This window comes from Ornithorhynchus anatinus, chromosome 8, assembly GCF_004115215.2.
Source record: "Ornithorhynchus anatinus isolate Pmale09 chromosome 8, mOrnAna1.pri.v4, whole genome shotgun sequence".
Lineage (NCBI taxonomy): Eukaryota > Metazoa > Chordata > Mammalia > Monotremata > Ornithorhynchidae > Ornithorhynchus > Ornithorhynchus anatinus.
In genome coordinates, this window is record NC_041735.1 from 69632340 (window position 1) to 69652116 (window position 19777).

At 55.0% G+C, this 19777-nt stretch overlaps 1 protein-coding gene across 1 annotated transcript in view; it reads right to left on the reverse strand.

Annotated features, from left to right (window-relative positions):
* Nucleotides 1–19777, reverse strand: part of COL1A2 (collagen type I alpha 2 chain) — a 48008-nt gene that overhangs the window by 22548 nt on the left and 5683 nt on the right. The window contains exons 4-29 of the mRNA XM_029070540.2: nucleotides 19480–19515; nucleotides 17123–17206; nucleotides 14211–14267; nucleotides 13549–13593; nucleotides 13349–13402; nucleotides 12751–12804; nucleotides 12078–12131; nucleotides 11512–11565; nucleotides 11151–11204; nucleotides 10412–10456; nucleotides 9910–9963; nucleotides 9770–9814; nucleotides 9181–9234; nucleotides 8003–8101; nucleotides 7838–7882; nucleotides 7645–7743; nucleotides 7085–7138; nucleotides 6390–6497; nucleotides 5796–5849; nucleotides 5559–5657; nucleotides 4208–4261; nucleotides 3072–3170; nucleotides 2094–2147; nucleotides 848–901; nucleotides 703–756; nucleotides 14–67 (exon numbers count right to left, since the gene is read on the reverse strand). Of these exons, the coding sequence (XP_028926373.1) occupies nucleotides 14–67; nucleotides 703–756; nucleotides 848–901; nucleotides 2094–2147; nucleotides 3072–3170; nucleotides 4208–4261; nucleotides 5559–5657; nucleotides 5796–5849; nucleotides 6390–6497; nucleotides 7085–7138; nucleotides 7645–7743; nucleotides 7838–7882; nucleotides 8003–8101; nucleotides 9181–9234; nucleotides 9770–9814; nucleotides 9910–9963; nucleotides 10412–10456; nucleotides 11151–11204; nucleotides 11512–11565; nucleotides 12078–12131; nucleotides 12751–12804; nucleotides 13349–13402; nucleotides 13549–13593; nucleotides 14211–14267; nucleotides 17123–17206; nucleotides 19480–19515 (1617 nt within the window). The remainder of the gene's footprint in view (nucleotides 1–13; nucleotides 68–702; nucleotides 757–847; nucleotides 902–2093; nucleotides 2148–3071; nucleotides 3171–4207; nucleotides 4262–5558; nucleotides 5658–5795; nucleotides 5850–6389; nucleotides 6498–7084; nucleotides 7139–7644; nucleotides 7744–7837; nucleotides 7883–8002; nucleotides 8102–9180; nucleotides 9235–9769; nucleotides 9815–9909; nucleotides 9964–10411; nucleotides 10457–11150; nucleotides 11205–11511; nucleotides 11566–12077; nucleotides 12132–12750; nucleotides 12805–13348; nucleotides 13403–13548; nucleotides 13594–14210; nucleotides 14268–17122; nucleotides 17207–19479; nucleotides 19516–19777) is intronic.

Here is a 19777-nt window from a genome sequence, read left to right on the forward strand (position 1 = left end):
TTGTGCCACTTACTCTCTCGCCTGGTTTGCCAACTTCTCCAGCTGGTCCTGAGGGGCCGGGCAGACCCTAGAGGGAGAGAGAGATGTAGGTGGGATGGGGGCGTGGTGGAGATGGGGGGATGGGGGCCCGTCTGCTTATGGCCTGTCCCAAGAGCTCCCCCTCAGTCACTCAACCGATCAGGATTGATGGATAGTGTAGTCCATTCCAGAAAGAGTGGCCCCCTCAGCTTCTCTCCAGTTGCCCCCTCAGCTTCTCTATGGATGCCCTTTGGGGGACACCTGCAGGGTGCCAACTAGACTGTAAGGTCTTTGTGGGTAGGGATCGGCTCTAGCTACTCGGCTGTATTTTACTCTCCCAAGTGCTTAGCACGGTGCTCTTCCCGCAGTAAGCACTCAATGAATGGATTGACTGATATCTACGTCCACCTCCCCCCACCAGGAAACTGAGCGGAAGAGAGCGATGAGAGCACTCTCTAGACCGTAAGCCCGTTGTGGGCAGGGATTGTCTCTGTTTCTTGCTGAATTGTACTCTCGAAGCACTCAGTACAGTGCTCTGCACACAGTAAGTGCTCAATAAATACGATCGAATGCATGAAGGTGGAGCCTACTTTGCCCCATGAGCTCAGGGCTTATGGAGGGCTGAGCGGGGTAGCAAGGGGCGTGGTGCATGGTGGGGCACCACGGGCGCCACGAGACACTTACCTGGAAGCCTGGGGGACCCGCTGGGCCTTGTTCTCCTTTTCCACCTTGGTTACCCTGAAAGAGACAGGCATCGGCTGGGACCCGGGGAGGCAGGAGCACCACCGGCTGAATAGGCGGTCGCGGGAATGGGGCCGGAAATACTCACAGTGAGGCCGGGAGGGCCCTGAGCACCGTTGTTGCCATCGGGACCGGGAGCACCCTGCACCATGGGGAGAGGGGGGTTAGTCAATGCCAAACAGAGCCGGACCCCCAAAAGCCCACCGACCTGCAGGGGGTCACCCCCTCATGGCTGCACCCGCCTCTTTGCAAGGACGACAGAGCATGGAGCTACAGAATCAGCGAGGACAGCGCCTGGAGGTGCGGGGGGGGCAGGAGACCTGGGTTCTATTCCCGACTCTGCCTCCAGCCTGCTGATGGACCTTGGGCAAGTCACTGAACTCATGGGGCCTCGGTTTTCTCCTTCGTAAAATGGAGAGGCGATCCCTGCTTTTGCTGATTTTTAGGGATAGGAGCAGTGTTTGATCATATTATCTGTAGCTCCCGGAGAACTTGGCACAGAACAAGTGCAGGATAAATACTGTAATTACTGTTATTATCCCTCTAGGCACTGGCTGGTAGAAGCAGCGTGTCTTCGTGAATAGAGTACAGGCCTGGGAGTATGGGCCTGGGAGACAGAAGGACCTGTTTTCTACCACATGTCTGCTGTGTGACCTCGGGCAAGTCACTTAACTTCTCTGGGCCTCAGTTACCTCATCTCTAAAATGAGGATTGAGACTACGAGCCCCACGTGGGACAGGGACTGTGTCCAGCCCGATTTGCTTATATCCACCCCAGCGCTTAGAACAGTGCAAGGCACATAGTAAGAGCTTAACAAATACTATTATTATTATTATTACAAAGTCATCTTTCCCAGCCCTATTTCAGGACTCTCTGGTGTAGTGAATAGAGAGTAGGCCTGGGAGTCAGAAGGTCATAGGTTGTAATCCCGGCTTCTCCACTTGTCTGCTGTGTGACCTTGGGCAAGTCACTTTAAATCTCTGTGCCTCAGTTCCCTCATCTGTAAAATGGGGATTGAGACTGTGAGCCCCATGTGGGACAAGGACTGTGTCTAACCCAATTTGCTTGTATCCATCCCAGCATTTAATACAGCGCTTGGCACACAGTACGTGCTTAACAAATACCACAATTATTATTAATATTATTATTATTAGGACCTCGGGGAGATGTGAGGCATGGCTACCCTCTACTGGCCAGAAGGTGTGGATTCTTACCTCTCCCGGAACCCTGTCACCAAATGGATTCTGCTCCCCTGCCCCATGATACCATTGCACCTCCCCTCGCCCCCCGGCTCCCATGCCCACCCCTGCAAATCTTGGGTGGCAGATACCTACCCGGGAGCCAGCCAATCCAGCGTGTCCTCTCTCACCGCTTTTGCCAGGCTCACCCTGTGAAGAGGAGACAGGAGGGTGCAGTGAACCAGTGGGCCTGACCCCATGCCTGGATCTCAGTTCCCCACCCCTCCCCTGAAACCCATATCCTATGCTCCCGTCCACCCCCGATCCTGAGACAGTCCTTTGGGGATCTGACCAACTTCCCAGGTCATCTTAAATGTGAGGCGGTGTGGGGGACCGCCCGATTAGACTGTAAGCCCCGATTAGACCGTAAGCCCGTCAAACGGCAGGGACTGTACCTGTTGCCGACTTGTTCATTCCAAGCGCTTAGTACAGTGCTCTGCACATAGTAAGCGCTCAATAAATACTATTGAATGAATGAATGGGACCCCTGATCCCTGTAAAGAGGGTGTCATGGTTTGAGTCCTCGAGTGCCTGAACTCTGGGCAGATCCGGTCTAACTGTCAGGTCTGCGCTGATTTGGACTGGATCCCCTGCTCTGATTGGAAATTGCTGCCCCCAGATTAGAGAACTCTCAAGAGGAACATTCCAGAAGAGTTCCAGAGCAGAGTAGCCCAGCAAAGTTCTAGAATGGGGCCACCCTAGAGCAGGGCTCTATAACAAAGTGATCTGAAAAGGGTTTAGAGCAGTGTCTTCCAGAGCAGCACATTCTGAATTGGTGTTGACCTCTCCTGAAGTCGAGCACCACGTTCCCCCTGGGCACCAGGGAAGGTTAGTGCAGACCAGGGCCAAGATGCAATCTTGGGTCCCCAAGGTCCACCCTTGCCTCCGGGCAGATGAGTTGGCCAGGCCAGGCCTGGTGGGAAGTTCAGGACAGGCCGGGATGATGGTCGGGGAGGGCGAACATTTTCCCTGCTGTCACTGCAGAGAGCATCTGTGCTCAAGATCCCCCGGCTCCCCCTCCGTGCCCACCACACCCTGCCATCCTCCCGCACGGAGGAGTCTGGCCTCACTTACGTTGGGTCCTTTGGGGCCGGGGAATCCGATGTTACCAGGTTCGCCTCTGGCACCAGCGGGGCCGGTAGGGCCGGGTCGGCCTTCGCTGCCAGGGAGACCCTAGAGCCGGTGGGAGAGAGGAGAGGAGAGACTGTAGGCTGAGGGTCTGGCCTTGACCTCCCCAGTTTGGTCGGGGTCATGAGATGGAGGGGGAGGGGGCCATATCCACCGCGGGGGAAGGATTGTAAACTCCCCTTTGGAATGTAAGCCCCCTGAGGGAAGGGAACACTTGTATCCCTTCTGTCTACTCTCTGGTGTGCTCAAGTACACCAGAGGGTGCTCAGTACATACAATGGGTTGATTTACTAAATAAACGTGGGTTGTGTGCCAGTTGTCAAAAAGGCTTTGCTAGGGCACCTCCATGCGCCCTCGCACGCACACATCCACCCATACGGTGGCTGTTACTCTTTCTCTTGGTCTCTAACTCACTGAGACAATCTCTCTCTCTTTATCTCCCTCTCGGTCTCTCTTGCAGGGTCATTTCCTTAGCAAGACAAGTTTACAGCAGCATGGCCTACTAGATAGAGCATGGACCTGGGAGTCAGAAGGACTAGGGTTCTAATGCCGGCTCCGTCACTTGTCTGCTGTGTGATCTTGGGCAAGTCACTTCACTTCTCTATGCCTCAGTTTCTTCATCTGGAAATGGGGATTAAGAGTGTGAGCTCCATGTGGGACAGGGGACTCTGTCCAACCTGATTAAATTGTATCTACTCCAGTGATTAGTACAGTGTCTGGCACATAGTAAGCACTTAACAAATACCATTTAAAGAGAAAAATTCTTTGGTAAAGAGGGAGCAAAATCTAGCAGAAAGAGCAGGGACCAGCAGTCAGGAGACCCAGGTTGTACTCCCAGCTCTGCCCCCCGACTGCAGTGTGTCCTCAGACAAGTAACTTAACTTCTCTGGGTCTTGGTTTTCTCCTCGGTAAAATGGGGAGATAATCCCTGCCTCCCAGGAATGTTGGGAGGACAAATGAGATAAGCATTATCATAGGGCTTTGGGAGAAGGAAAGGGGCTCAGAAATCCAAGGTATTTCAGACGGGAGTCTTGACCACAGAGCCACACTGCCCCAAAGCCACCGCAAAAGAGGGCACTTACCACCGGGCCTTCTTTGCCAGCAGGGCCTACGTTTCCAGGGAAGCCAGGGAGACCCTAGAACACAGAAAAACCTCTCTCAGGCCTCTGCTCGCTGCTGCCTTGCAGAGGTTTAACTAAACACTTCAATCCATCACCCACAACCCTGGGCCCACCTTCCCCCCATCCCTTCAGATCAACGACCCATCCCCAACCCCAATCCCTGCTCCTGGGTTAGTCTTTGGGACTGGTTCCCTGATCCGTGTAAATTTGATACCGTCAAAATTAAGGCACACAATCACTGTGCCCTCTCCTACCTTACCTCGCTGATCTCCTACTACAGTTTTTTCAGGTTTTTTCGCTTTTTTTTTCACCTTACATTTACAACCCAGTCCTCACACCTTGCTCCTCTCATGCCAACTGACTCCCTGTACCTTGATCTCATCTATCCTACTGCCAACCCCTCTCCCACCTCCTCCTTCTGGCCTGGAACCGCCTCCTCCTACGTAACTGACAGACCACCAACTCTCCGTACTCTCCCCACGTTCAAAGCCCTCCTAAAAAAAATCTCCTCCAAGAGGCCTTCCCTGTCTAAGCTTTCATTTCCCCTATTCACCACCCCCCTTCTATGATCTTGGGTCTGCAACCCTTAAGCTGTTAATATTCACCCCTCCCCAAGCTCCACAGCACTTAAGTTCATATCCTGATGCCTCAAGACGTTAATTTATTTTAATGCCCAAATGGAGTGCCCGGACCTAGCCTACAAGGCAAGAGGAAGCTGAAGGACTTGGCCTCATCCCATCTCCCCAACTAGTCTGTAAGCTCCTTTTGGTCAGAGACTGTCTACTAATCTGTTCCACTGTATTCATCCCAGTGCTTAGAACAGTGCTTGGCACATAGTAAGCGCTTAATAAATACCATTATTATTATTATTCATTCATTCAATTGTATTTATTGAGCTCCTACTGTACGCAGAGCACTGAACTAAGCACTTGGAAAATATAATACAGCAATCAAAAGAGACAATCTCTGCCCACAATGGGCTTACACTCTCCTAAGTGCTTAGTTCAGTGTTCTGCACACAGTAAGTGCTCAATAAATACCACTGACTGACTGAATAGACAAAAGAAGGTCAGAATGAATGAATGAATGAATGAATGAGTGCATGCATGAATAAATGAATGAATAAAAGCCCGGATGAATGAAGGAAAGAACAACTTGGCAAAGGTTATTTCATGAGTCAGTGGTCTGCTGGATGCTCAGATGCCTCAGGAACTAGATCCACTGGGGTCTGATCCAAGAGGGGCCCCATACCCCTCGCCCACCCAGACCCAAAGGGTGGGGTGGGACCCGCCCACCCGTCACTGAAACTCACCCGTGGACCGACGAGCCCGGGTTCACCAGGGCGGCCGCTGTCTCCGGAGGGGCCTCGTGCACCAGATGGTCCGGCCGAGCCTCGGTTTCCGGCAGGACCCTGCGGTATGTCGGGGAGGGGGCGGGTGAGGGCTCAGACGGCTGCAGCCGAGGGGGGTGGCGGGCAGAGCATTGGGAAGCTTTTGGGGCATGGGAGGCAGGGATTGAGAGGCAGAGGAGGGAAAAGCCAACAACTCACCATGCCTCCAGCTCTGCCATCAGCTCCAGGAAGACCACGGGACCCGGGAACACCCTGCAGACAGCAACACCCTACAAGTCAGGGTCCTGGAACCACCAGTCACCCCCCAAATTCTACCCTGTCCAGGAACGAGGACCCCCAGAATACAGGCAGGGCTCTCAAAACAACCTGGAAAGGTCTTCCCGCACACCCCCAAAACGACCCTCTTCCCCATCCAGCCCCGGCCCAAATCAGAAACGGGACCACTGCCAGCCTTGGAGCAAAAATCTCAACACAACGGGCCAGCGGTCTGCGTCAGCCAGAACTCTTAGCACTGCAGATTCAAAACAGATGTCCCGTGGCCTACTTTGCCTGGAAAATTGGAGCCCTCCAAGGCTCCGGGGCCTCACACGGAAAACGAGAAGCCCTGGGACCTTTTGCCTCGCCCAAAAAACCGGAGGCCTCAGAGCTGTGGACTTAAAGGGCCTGTGGCCTTGCCTGGAGAACTGGAACCTCCCAAGCCTCTGGCCTTGCCCAGTTCAGGTTGAGTTTGGAGTCTGTAGTGGGTAGCGTTCAGGAAGCTGGAGGACCTCAAACTCAAAACCTAGAACCTACCCGGAGCCCCGGGGGGCCAGTAGGACCGGTGGAACCAGGTTCTCCATTGGGACCTCTCTTTCCTTCTTCTCCGTTAGGGCCAGGGGGACCTTGTGCTCCGGCGGATCCCTGTTCCAAGAGAAGCGAGGAATAGGAGAAGTCAGAGAAGGGAGAAGGGAAGCAAGGGAGATCAGGGAATGGAGGAGGGGGAGGTGGGAGCCAAGGTGCTGGGGATGGGGGAAACTGCACTCATGGGCGGGAACGCTAGGATTCATTGATTCGCTTTATTGTATTTACTGAGTGCTTATCGTGTGCAGAGCAGTGTACTAAGCGCTTGGGAGAGTACGTTACCACTATAAACAGACACATTCCCTGCCCACAACAAGCTTACAGTCTAGAATGGGGGGGACAGACATTAATAGAAAATAAATAAATTACAGACATGGACTTCAGTGCTGTAGGGCTGGGAGGGGGGAAGAACAAAAGGAGCGAGTCAGGGTGATGAAGAATGGAGTGGGAGAAGAGGAAGGGGGCTTAGTAAGGGAAGGCCTCTCGGAGGAGATGCGCCCTCAGTGAGGCTTTGAAGGGTGGGGCAGTCAGTGCCTGATGGATTTGAGGAGGGAGGGCGTTCCAAGCCAGAGGCAAGATGTGGGCGAGGGGGTCAGTGGCAAGATAGACGAGATGGAGGCACAGTAAGAAGGACGGTAAGCACTCACCGGTTCTCCCTTGCTTCCAGATTCTCCTTTAGAGCCGGCAGGACCAGGCTCTCCCTAGAGGCAAGCACGAGACATGTATCACCCGGGGAGCAGCCCATGCCCACTGCTCACCACAGGTCGCACATAACACAGGACAATCCCACGTTCTGATCGACTCCCTCCCACTGCCAGTCTAGCGGACCGGGGAAGGGGGCGGGGGTCCCTGCCCAACTCATGAGAATCTCGACCCTCGGGAACAATAAATGGTTTGGGGGGACCAGAAAGGACTAGGGGGCTGGTGGGAGATAGAAGGAGGCCCCAGGGGCACGTGTGTGGGGGTGGGGGTGTCTATGTGTGGTGCCTGGGTAGGCCTGTGTACACGCATGGAGGGATGTGTGCATAAGCGGTGCCTGTGCATGACTGAACATAATTGCTGGTGTGTGCCTACACACAGGGCTGGCGTTGGCAGCATGGTGGAAGAAGAAAAGGAAACATTTAAATTTGAGTGGTGGCAGGGATGGGGTGGGGCACAGGGGAGCAGAGGACCGGGGCACGAAGATGTGGTCAACGCGGTCACTTACAACGAGTCCTCTCGGTCCGGAAGGGCCAGATGGGCCAGAGGGTCCTGGGATTCCTCGGGGTCCGGGCAGGCCGGGGGCTCCGGCCACACCTGGGAGACCCTGAGGGACAAAGTCAAACGTTGGGTATCACAGCCCCGGCGGCCTCGCCCTCCCCCAGAGGTCCCTCTCCCAGTGCCCCCGTCCCGATACTCACAGCTGCACCTTTCGCTCCAGCGAGGCCGTTGGCACCTGGGTTGCCCTAAGGAGAAAAGAAGAGAGACCCGTCTGCACCGGAACCCCGGATAATGCCCTCCCATCTCTCACCGGCCCCCCACCACCGGCCCCTTCCAGCCCCCGCCCCCGGAGCCCAGGTACTCACAGCAGGGCCGACGGGGCCTGACACTCCGGGAAGGCCAAGTTCCCCACGAGGCCCAGCAGGGCCGGCCGGACCGGTGTTCCCAACAGCTCCGATTTCACCCTGGGTGGAGAAAGAACACGGCCCAGTGAGGAGGCCAAGGGGCCATCCGACACCACCAGAGAGCACGGGCCATTTGGACAACAGTTCTGTTCCCCAAGTGCACCCTTTGGGCCCAGCACAGTGCTGCCCGGGGACACTGTGGGGAGACCAAGACACCTGTCCCCCCGAGGAGCCGACCCTCTTCTATCGGCTTCAGTCTGCCAGGCTCAAGTCCCTGCCGTCCTATCTTGGTGGGGGGGGGGGGTAGAGGGAAGAAGGGGAGTCACCTCACTGTTTCTGCTCTGCCCAGTGCTTGTCCAGAGCCTGGAGCCACCTCAGCCTGCCGGGCCTGGCCTCTCCATGGTGAATACAGCCCTTCCCTGTCCCCCCTACTCTTCTCTCACTCAGGGGTGCTCTGGGGGTGGGTGGCAGAGGAAATATCTTAGCAGGGAACATGCAAGACCCTAGGCCTCTTCCAGAAAAGCCAGGGTTTGGAGGGGACAAAGAAATGGCCAGCATCAGAGACCATTTAATGGTCCATCCCACTTTTAAAGAGTAAAAATAAGGCTCCCCTTCTACCCAACTCCCCAGAAAGCCTGAGAGGGGGACTGGAGAATTCTGCTGGAACCAAGTCATCCAGGATAATAATAATAATAATTATGGTATTTGTTAAGTGCCAAACACTGTTCTAAGCACTGATGCAACAGTGCAGACCAGCCAGGCCACAGAGGCCAATGTTCACTGCTCCTCATCTGGCCCGGTGATGCACAGATGGACAGGAAATGTCCTGCCTTCATTCTAAAGGATAGGTACCACGGTCTACTCTATGACTGAACCACTGAGGGGTGTCACCGGCCACAAGCTCCTCAGTGATGGCTCCCAGTTCACACATCATTGTCGTGATGCAGCTCTGTTGCCCGTCCCTGCTGTTCTCATTAATCCACCTCCCTCTAGGTCTCCCACAGAGCAGGTGGGGAGGTCTATTTGGAGGAACTAAAGTCCAGTGGGGAGTTATCAGGGCCTGATGGCCCCGAGGCAAGGTTTAAAGGGGTCAAACAAAGCTGGACTCAGCTGAGCCGGTCCAAACTGGCAGTCCTTACCTTGGGGCCGGGGGCACCAGGGAATCCAGGTGGGCCAGCTGAGCCCAGGGGGCCCTAGAGAGAAGAGGAACACACGCATGTTGAGGCGAATCTTGATGAGCTTCCTCCTGGTGACCAGGGACAGCTGCAGCAGACCACTTTGTGAGTGGGTCACTGAGTTGGGCCACCGTGTCAGACTACCCTCCACTTCTCTCTCTCCTACCTCTCCACCTCCTACCCCTCTCTACCTGCTTCCCTCACTACTTCACCTCCCAATCCTCTCTCCACTCCATCCCGGCTCCCCCTGCTTCCCCACTTCCCAACCCTCTTTCCTCTTCATCCCTACTTCCCTCGTTTCTCCACCTCCCACCCATCCCTCCCCTCCATCCTTATTCCCCCTCCTACCTCTCTCTCCCCTCCATCCCTGCTTCCCTCGCTTCTCCATCTCCCAACCCTCCCTGCCCTCACGCTTCTCCACTTCTTACCTCTCTCTCCCCTCCATCCCCACTCTCTCCCGCCTCTCTATTTCCCACTTCTCTCCCCTCCATCCCATTATCCCCATGCCCGCCACCGCCTCCCGGTACCCAAGCCTCTCAGGGCCGACACTCACAGCAGGTCCGACGGGGCCGACGCTGCCATCGCTTCCGCGGGCACCCTGGGGTGGACAAGAAATGGACCATCAGGCCTCAGAAGGGACCCCCGCAGCCCAGCCCGGGCCCAGAGCCGGAACCCCAGAGTCAAAGCACTTACAGTTGGGCCAGCTCCTCCAATGCGTCCTCTCTCACCCGGAAGGCCGCGGGCTCCCTAGAAACAGAGACAAGAGAGACAAGGACATTCGCTTTTTGGTACCGTTCAGGATTTGGAGTGTCCACATGCCCATGTCCCCGGTCTACGTCCCAAGAGGTAGCGAGGATCTGGGAGTCAGAAGATCTGAGGTCTTGTCCTGGGATTGCCCCTGGTTTGCTGTGTGACCTTGAGAAAGTCACTAAACCTCTCTGGGCCTCAGTTTCCTCCTCTGTAAAGTGTGGAGAATGATCCAGGTCTTTCTAATCTACCAGGGACATTGTGGAGCAGAATGGGATGGTTGATGTTGACACGCTTCGAGCTCATCAAACCCTCATCACTAATGGGAAAATGATGGAGGCGGAGGAGAGAGGAAGCTGCCGTCTTGGGGGTCGGGGGGCCCTGGGGCTGAGGGGCGGCAATGAAGACACCCAACTGGGACCCACTGCTGTCACAGGATGACCCTTACCGATTGTCCCGGGCTTCCGTTCTCTCCGGGTGCACCGGGCTCACCCTACCGGAGACAAAAGAAACAGATTCTCACAGGCTCGATCGTGACAGCTCCCCGCTCTGATGTCTCTGAGCACCACTGGCAGACTCTCCCGGGCCCAGTACTCTCACTGCCCAGGAGGGAGTTGGATTGGGGATTAGGTTGGCAGGAGGGAAGGGGCGCGGAGGGAGAGAGATGATGGTAGGGGCATGAACTCTGCCCCAGAACTGTCCTGATCCTTGCCGGGGGTTACCAGCAGGACTGGCTGTGATGCTGGAATGGGGCTGGGCTGATGGGAGTTCTGACAGCCGAAAGTGGAGCCAGCTTCCAGAGTAGAATACAGGTGTGCAAACCACCTAGCCGGGCCAACGGGTGACCAGCAGGAAGTGTGTGGCTGCACCCAGCAGGTGGGAGGAACCGGGACAGATCCCCAGAGGAGATGGGGAGCAGGAGAATTGTTGGATGACAGGGGAGGGATGGACGGTGACAGTTACTTTGGCCTGTGGGCTCCCCCGTCCCCCACCCATGTCTGCAGACCGGCCCATCCTGGGCAATTTCCTTTCTGCTGGACTGTTCTCCCACCAGGTCTCACTTTCTTCACCCTGAGTGTGAAACTGCAGCCCCTTGTAGGAGGGAAGGCAGCAAGCGGGGGGGGGGGGGGGGGGAGATCGGGACAGGGAATGCAAAGGCAAGAGCCACAAGGTGATGCTGGGGTTACCTTGACTCCTGGGGTACCGGGCTGGCCTTTCTGTCCATCTAAGCCATTGTGGCCCTGGGATGGGAGAGAGAGAAAGACAGACAGACTTGTTCAGGGCAACTTTGACTGCCATCACTGGGCCAGAGACCCCTTGGGTTGGGCAGCAGGGGGCACAGACTGGACAAGAGGTCCGAGAGGACTGTAGGTGTGTGGTTAAACTGACCCACTCTGCTCAGGCAAGGCATTCAGGTGATGCTGGGTATGTGCCCCTCCCAGCCCCACACCCCATTTATCCATGCCCCCCAAATGACCTCCTTGCCCCGTGCCAGCCCATCAGTGCCCCCGGTTGCCCTCCTGCCAAGACCGAATCGGAGTGACTCACCCGGATTCCCTTGAACCCAGGGAGCCCCGGAGTCCCGGGGAAGCCACGGGCACCCTGCAAAGGAACACAGACAGAAGGAGGGTCAACAGTCACCCGTGCCCAGAGGGCATGGCGGAGGCAGCACCCTCCCGAACCCCTCCCGGATCGCAGCCCATCAGAGGGACATGGCCAAACAGGGGAAAGTTGTGCTTTGAAGGCAGAGGCCGTGCCGTACGTAGTTCCCAGGTCCCCAACAGGAGGGGCCCAAAACAATGTTCTGCACCTAGTACAGTACCCAGCCCACAGTAGGTTGCTCAATAAATATTGGTGATGATGATAAGGATGATGAATTGGGCTTGAGGCTGCTCCCTGCTCTGATGTCAGCTCTCTCTTCTCAAGCATGAACATCATTAGCATTAAACTGGGAGTAGGAGAGACTAGGGACCACCCGTCCCCTTCAAGACGAATGGCCATGCATGGTGGGGTCAGTCAGGCGGGGGGCCAAGAAGTCTGGCTGTGTTCAGAGCCCCGGAGGGTCCTTCTGGTCCCGAAGCTTAGTCAGACCCCTGGGAAGGAAACCACCTCACCTGAGGTCCAACCACGCCTCTCTCACCGGAACGTCCAGGTTTGCCAGGGTGACCCTAGAGGTGGGGAAAGCCCAGTTCAGTCCGTCAGTTCTTCATTTCCGGAGAATGGGCCAAGCGTGACCATCAAGGGCAGAATCGTTGGGGGCTTTGGGGTGCTGGTTCTCAGTTTGGACAGGTTGTGGGGAGTGGGAAACAGAATCTTTTCCCTAGGGAGTTGCTGAATGTGGATCCCTCTTTGATGCGCTCAGAGAGTGGCAAGTTACGTAACAAGGCAGTCAGCTTGATGAGGATGATTTCCAAAGCGGGGGAGCGGTCTACAGCAGAGTGAGCTCTCGGCAGAATGATCCATGAATGAGCGCTCATGGAGGAGCACTGGGGGAGATATAGGGATGGGGAGGGGAGTGGTCTGCATTGGGTCACTGGGGGAAGAGTCAGAGATGGAAAGGGAAGAGTCAGAAGTGCTGGATCGTGTCCAGGAGGACAACCAGCACACTGTTCTTCTAAGCACCCTGATGCCCCTGTTGGAGATGCAGTCCTGGGCCGGACACACGCTGACCCAGGAGCAGCCTTGCTAGTAGGCTGATGGAGAAGGCTGATGGAGAACAGCCAGCTGGAGCTAGAGAGCCCGAGGAAAGCTCGGAGCAGGATGGGGCGGGAGGTGCAGAGAACTCACATCTTCACCAGATTTTCCGGGGGGTCCTGCGGGTCCACGGGAACCTGCGGGGCCCTAAATGCAAGAGAAGTACACGTCATCCCTCTCTCTCTGACCGGCCTCCCGCCCCCAACTTCAGCCTCCTGCCCTCCCCTGCCTCCAACCCATTCCAGCTTCCTGCCCTTCCTGGGCCCCAGCCTGTCCCAGCCTCCACCCCTCCCCAGCCTCCAGCCTACCCTGGACTGCGGTCTGTTCCGGTCTCCAACCTTAACGGGCCAGAGCCTGCTCCAGCCTGTCTTGCCCTCCAGCCCATCCTGCTCTCCTGCCCTTCCCAGCTTCCAGCTCCCTCCCACTGGCCTCCAGCCCCCTTCCAGCCTCCGGTCCTCCGCAGTCTCCAGACCATGCTGGTCTCCCACCCTCCCCAGAATCTCCTGGCCTCAAGACCATCCTGGTCTCCTGCCCTCCCAGGCCTCCAGCCCTCCAGCCTCCAGCCCATCCTAGCTTCCAGCCCTCCCCAGTCTCCAGACCATCCTGATTTCCTGCCATCCCCAGCCTCCAGTCCACCCCAACCTCCAGGCTGCCCTGGCCTCCATCTCCAAATCCGGTGGGAAAAACTCACACTTTGTCCAGGCTCTCCGGGCTCTCCAGGTGGTCCTTGGAAGCCTTGAGCACCCTATGGAAGAAGAACAAATCCCCTTATGCTCTGACATACAGTTCACCCCTTCCTTACCCCACAGCAACACTCTATACCAAGGATCCAGTCCAACGTTCCTTGCCACCCCACCCAGATACCCAAATCCCCCATTCTGCTTTACTTACTGGAGCTCCGCTGGCACCGGGGGGCCCTCGGGGTCCCATCAAACCCTGTGAAGAAAACCCACACGATTAACCCCCTGAGAACAGTCAACAGTTAACAGGATGGGACCTTAGGCAACGGATCATGGTACGTCACCAAAAGGGAGAAAGTATGTATGTTGGCTAGTCCATTCCTAACCAAGAGGGAGGCAGTGTGTCCTAGTGGATAGACCCCAGGGCTCAAAGTCAGAGGACTCAGGTTGTAGTCCCAACTCTTTCCCTAGCCAGCTGTGTGACCTTGGACAAGCCATTTCACCTCTCTGGGCCTCAATTTCCTCATCTACAATGAGGACGATAATACTAGCCCCTCCCTGTGGCACAGGAGTGCTGTGAGGTTAGAATGTGGTAAGAAACAGGGAAGAGATTTGGGAAAAAGGAAGTCCTTTTCAAACTCCAGGAATTAGTTCCAGGCCTGATTCTGGGCAAGGATCGAGGTGAGTCTGGACCTAGGAAGTGCCAGGAGGGAAAGTTAGGACTGAGAAGCTACTCCCAAGGTGTCCGGCCCTCAGAACAGGACCAGGGAACAGCCCACTGGGAGCTGGGGGCAGACTGGAAACATATTCAACACAAGAGGCTGGGGCAGGGGGAGTGGCAGGGGGAGCAGGAAGTAGGAGGGTGTTGCTCACCATCGGTCCTGGGCCCATGTCTGCCGCTTTGGAACCATCATACTGAGCAGCGAAGTTCTAGAGGAGACAGAGAAAAGAAAACCATCAGTTCTGATCATGGATCTCTTCCTCTAACACCGACAAACATCAGTCCTCCTCCAATTCATCACTGCTCTGGAGAGGTAGCGAAGACTGATGGAAAAAGGATAGGACTGCCAAAAGATCTGAGTTCTAATCCTGATTCTGCCACTGGCCTGCTGCAAGACCTAGGACAAGTCACTTAACCTCTCTGGGCCTCAGTTACCCCCTCTAAAATGGGAGTAAAAGCCCCACTCCCCTCTCCCTCCCTCTTGGAACTGTGTCCGATCTGATTATCCTCTATCTTCACGAGTGTCGAGCGCAGAAAGAGCAATTTGTAAAACTCCACCATAGTTTCATTATTATTAGTGCTCCGAGAGCAATGCCGATCTAAAGGTGCAGGTTCACTCGTGGTTTTCCTGATCTAGCTCATTGTGGACAGGGAACTTGTCTACCAACTCCATTGTACTGTACACTCCCAAATGTACAGTGCTCTGCACACGGTAAGTGCTAAATAAATCAATCAATTGACTGATTGACCTGCCCCCTCTGCCCCTTCTGCTAGGCCCCCTCCCCTCTGCTCTGAGCCCAAGCTGGCTGCCTGGAGGCTTTGGAACAGGCAGGAAGAATTTGTGGTCCAACCCGGTGGTTGATTCATGCCAGGGATGTTAAAGTCCACAAACATCCATCAGTAGTCCAGGTCCAAATGCCAACCGTGCTTCCAAACTTTGGAAGAACCAATGGGAATCCATTCTCTGGGGACTTCCTAGCTAGGTAGACTCCCTCCCTTGCTGGATTCTAGTAAAAGAGGACAACCAGAAAAGAGGGAATCTGTAGTGTCTCCTTTGGGGGAGTTGGACCTCGGGCATCATGACTTTCCTGATGAACGTGTGTACTTTTTCAGCTCTTGTCCATCCAAACATTTATCTATCCATCCCTCCCTCCACTCATCCATTCATTCAATATTGGACATCTACTGCATTCAAAAGCACTGAAGGAGATCAGATCAAACTGTGAGCCTCTTCTAGACTGTGAGCTCATTGTTGGGTAGGGATTGTCTCTATTTTTTGCTGAATTGTACTTTCCAAGTGCTTAGTACACTGCTCTGCACACAGTAAGTGCTCAATAAATACGATCGAATGGAAGAATGAATCAAACATCCCTGAGCTGTCTAAGAAACGCTACTTCATTGAAAAGTAGGCGATGCTCACTAGAAAGAATGAGGAGCCACCTGCTGAGCTATTTTGAACATTGGACTGGGCAGTGATGTATTTGAGGTTCCCAAAAGCCTAGTACAGCACCCTGCTCACAGCAGATGCCTAGTACAATGCCCTACCTACAAGTGATACCCAGGAGAGTTTTCTTCTCACAGAAGGTGCCCAGAACACAGCTCTGTTTACAGCAGGCACAGGACACAGCCTGCTGGTAAAGATGCCCCATGCCCCATAGCTCTCCAGGACGGTAGCTGACCAGGTACAGGTGACTTGTGGCCGACAGAAGGGTCTCTTACTCCTCCGGCCAGCCCAGCGGCCAGCTCTCACTGCTCCACGGGACTGGCACTTTGGGGGAATCCTGTCCTTCAATATGCAAAGCCCGGCAAGGTCCCAGAGGCCCCCTTCTGCCCCCCGAACTCAGGCTGGACCCACTCAGCTCCGACTCCTAGTTTCATGACTCCCAAGCTGCCCCCAAGCTGGGGTCTTACCCAAAGGGGCTATTTGTCCTTGCCTGTGGCTAGCAACCCCCATCAATCAATCGAGTGCTGGTTCCTCTGAATGCCACAGTGCAAGCTGAGACCGCATACCAGATCCCAAAAGCTAGTTACGGGGGGTAAAAGCTGCTTCTCCCCTGGATGAAGAAGATGGGGAAGCAGTGTGGCCTAGGGCATGGGACTGGACCTGGGTTCTAAACCCACCTCTCCCACCTATGGGACCTTGGCCAAGTAACTTAACTTCTCGAGGCCTCAATTCCCTCATCCGTAAAATGGAGATTAAATACCTGTACTCCTTCCTAGTTACAGCGTGAGCCCCAGGTGGGACCTCACAATTTTGTATCTACCATAGTGCTTAGTATAATTTTTGGCACAAAGAAAGCACTTAACAAATACCACAATTATCATTATTTTCATTATTGTTATCTGCCTCTTTCACCCCTCCACCCCCCAACCCTGATCTCCCGCTCAACCCCTCCCCCTCCTAACCCCGACCTCCCCCCACGTTCGACCCTACCCAACCCCGACCTCTTCCTCCCACCTCCTAGAAGGGACAAGATTGAAAACTTGCCCTGCTCTGCCTCCACCCCGGCAGACCCCATCCACCTAAAAGAGGCACCTCTCCCGTCGGCTGCTTGGAATCGATGGCGAAAAGGTCTGTTACCGATTTGTCCATTCCAAGCGCTTAGCACAGTGCTCTGCACACAGTAAGCGCTCAATAAATACTACTGATGAATGAATCAAACTACCAAGAGCGGCCTGAAGCTGCGTCGCCTTCCCCTGCACATCCCCTCCCGCCGCTCCACATTCTTTGGAATGACAATGATTCCATATTTATTGAATGAATGAGTGAATATTCCAGGCTCGCGGCCAGGATTCCAGCCTGCGCCCCCTGCCGGTCTCCCGTGAAACCGAGTCGGATGCTGCGCTTCGGACGCGACCTCCCAAGCAGGGCCCGGAGATCCTTGAGATCCTTCCTGACCGGGCCCCGCCGACCTTCTCCTTCACCTAGTGGTTTTCCCCTCCTTCCTCCCCCTAAGGAACTCCCTCTCCAAAGAGGAGCTTCCTCGTGGGCAAGTCCTTATCAGAAGCTCGGCGACCCAGAAGATACCCTGAATCCCCAAAGAGACTAAAGTGTCTTACTTACCCCGCCGAGACCAGGAGGGCCGGGAGGGCCGGGGGGACCCTGAGGGCCGTCTTCACCATCTCGGCCTGGTGGTCCTGGGAGACCCTGGGGGACCGAACGGTGACATTAGTGTCCAGCTACACGGAATCGACCCGCAGGCCAGGTGAGCTCCATCCATCCATCCATGCACCCATCCAGCAGCCAGGCGAGGTTACTCAGACCTTCCCCCCACTTCTCCCCCTACTTCCTCACTTCAGAGCGGTGAGGCTTACTTCTCCAGAAACTTCAAGTCACAATCAAAAGTACGATAACTTTCTATTCTCTCTATTCTCTATTCTCCATCTTCTGGGCCACCAGGTCTCTCCTGCCCTCCCAGGAGCCTTGTCTGGCTCAGGGGAGAAACTTTTTTAGATGGTAATCAGAGAGATTCAGGAGAGTTGGATGGTCCACCCTGGATCTCTGGGGAAGAGTCAGGGGTGCTGGATGGTCCGTGTTGGGTCACTGGCAGGGGAGGAGAAAGTCAGGGATGGAGAGAGGCAGGGGTGTTGGATGGTCCGTACTGGGTGACTGCTGGAGAGTCAAGGATGGAGATGTAAGAGTCAGGAGAGTTGATGATCTGTGCTGGGTCACTGGAGGAGATTCAGAGGTGGAGAGGGAAAAGTCAGGGGGTTTGGGTGGCCTGTGTCGGGTCACTGGGAAAGAGGCTGTGATTGAAAGGGGGAGCCTGAGTTGGGGGGTGGGGGTGGGGGTAGGGGAGAGCGTCTAGGACACTGTTCTTCCAAGCTTCCTAGAGCCACTATGAGAGACAGACCTGAGCTAGCGGACCAGGACTGCATGGTTTCCGTTCTAAACTGGGCTATTTTTGTTCTCCCTCTTAAGTGCACCTGTGCACTTCACAGAAAACCAGGCAAAGGACTATAGCATATTTGCTTCCCCCACACCAAGCCACCAGATCTGTGGGCCAAGGCGTCTTAGGAAGGAGAACAGATACAGCACTACCCCCCTCCACCACGGGTGCAGACTTTAACCCGAGCTAAATAGGTGATCCCTCCCCCACTTGCCCAAGGGCGATTGGTCAATCCTCAGTTGCCCGGGACGGCCCCTCTCCCTCCACCCCAAATCTACTCTACACCACCGCCAATTACCCGGCTGCTGGTGGTGATAAGCTTCAGCCTCGTCTGTCGGGGCTAATTAGAGAGCAGTTTGCTGTGAACTCGGGGGATAATTAGCTCGTGCTAATCGGTGGACACCCAGTACACAGCCAGGTCCCAGCGAGGCTCTCCCAGCGTTTCAAGAAGTAAAAAGCAGGCAGGAGAGACCTCGGCGCCCAGCTAGCCTTAATCAGTGGATTTTGAGAGGCGTGAACGAATTAAGCGGTCTTGGGAAAGAGAGGGATGCGGGAGATTGGTTAAAGCAGCAAAGATAGAGCGCTTTCTTCTCGTTTGGGGATCCGTGTTCTGTACCCGTTGGGTTATAAGAATGCAGTTGTAGCGCGGTAAGGAGAGAGGGATACAGTGGGAGGCAGAGACGGAAAAGGACAGAGACAGAGAGAGAAATAGAGGCAGATGGGGGAAAGGGAGAGGAACAGAGACAGGAGGAGAGACAGAGGGATAGAGTAAGAGATAGAGAGAAGGAGAGGGCAGAGACAAACAGCGGGGCAGAGAGAAACTGAGGTGGGGAAAGAGGGGGAGAGGAACAGAAAGAGACAGAGAAAACAGCAGGGCGGAGTGGATAGAACACGGACCTGGGAGTCAGGTCATAGGTTCTAATCCCGCTCCACCACACGTTTGCTGTGTGGCCTTGAGCAAGTCACGTCACTTCTCTGGGCCTCAGTTACCTCATCTGTAAAATGGGGATTGAGAGTGAGAGCCCCACGTGGGACAGGGACTGTCCAACCCAATTTGCTTATATCCACCCCGGCGCTTAGTACAGTGCCTGACACAAAGTAAGCGCTTAAATACCATCGTTATTGTTAGAAAGGGATAGGGACAAAGGCGGAGGAAGTAATAATAATAATTCTGGCATTTGTTAAGCGCTTACTGCGTGCCAGGCAGTGTACTAAGCGATACAGGGACAGAGATAGAAGGCAAGAAGGAGGCAAAGTTGGAGACAAAGGGAGGGAAAGGAACAGAGACAAAGGCAGAGGGTAGGAGAGAGACTAAGAGGGAAACACAAAACACGCTACTGTAATGAGCAAGCGCTTAGTACAAGTGCTCTGCACACAGTAAGGGCTCAATAAATACGACTGAATGAATAAACGAGCTAAATGAGGTTAATCCACCGCAATGCAATTCCTGGCTTGCTAACTTGCAGAATTCCAGATTCCACTCTCCCATCCATCCATCCAGCCGGCCGCAGCTCCAGCTCGGAATTCTTACCCTTTCTCCCCGGGGGCCTCTACCTCCCGCTGGGCCCTGTGAGAGAAATAAAAGCATTCCAAGTCACAGACGAACCGGCCGGAGGTTCCTTGGGAGCTGGCGGGGTGGGAAACGGACATGGAGAAGCAGTGTGGTCTAATGGAGAGAATCACTTCCCTGCTAGACCTTAACTTCCCTGGGCCTCGGTTTACTCGTCTGTAAAATGGGGATAAACTACCTTCTCTCCCTCCCCCTTAGACAGTGAGCCCAGTGGGGGACAGGGACTGTATCTGATCTGGTTGTTCTGTATCTACCCCAG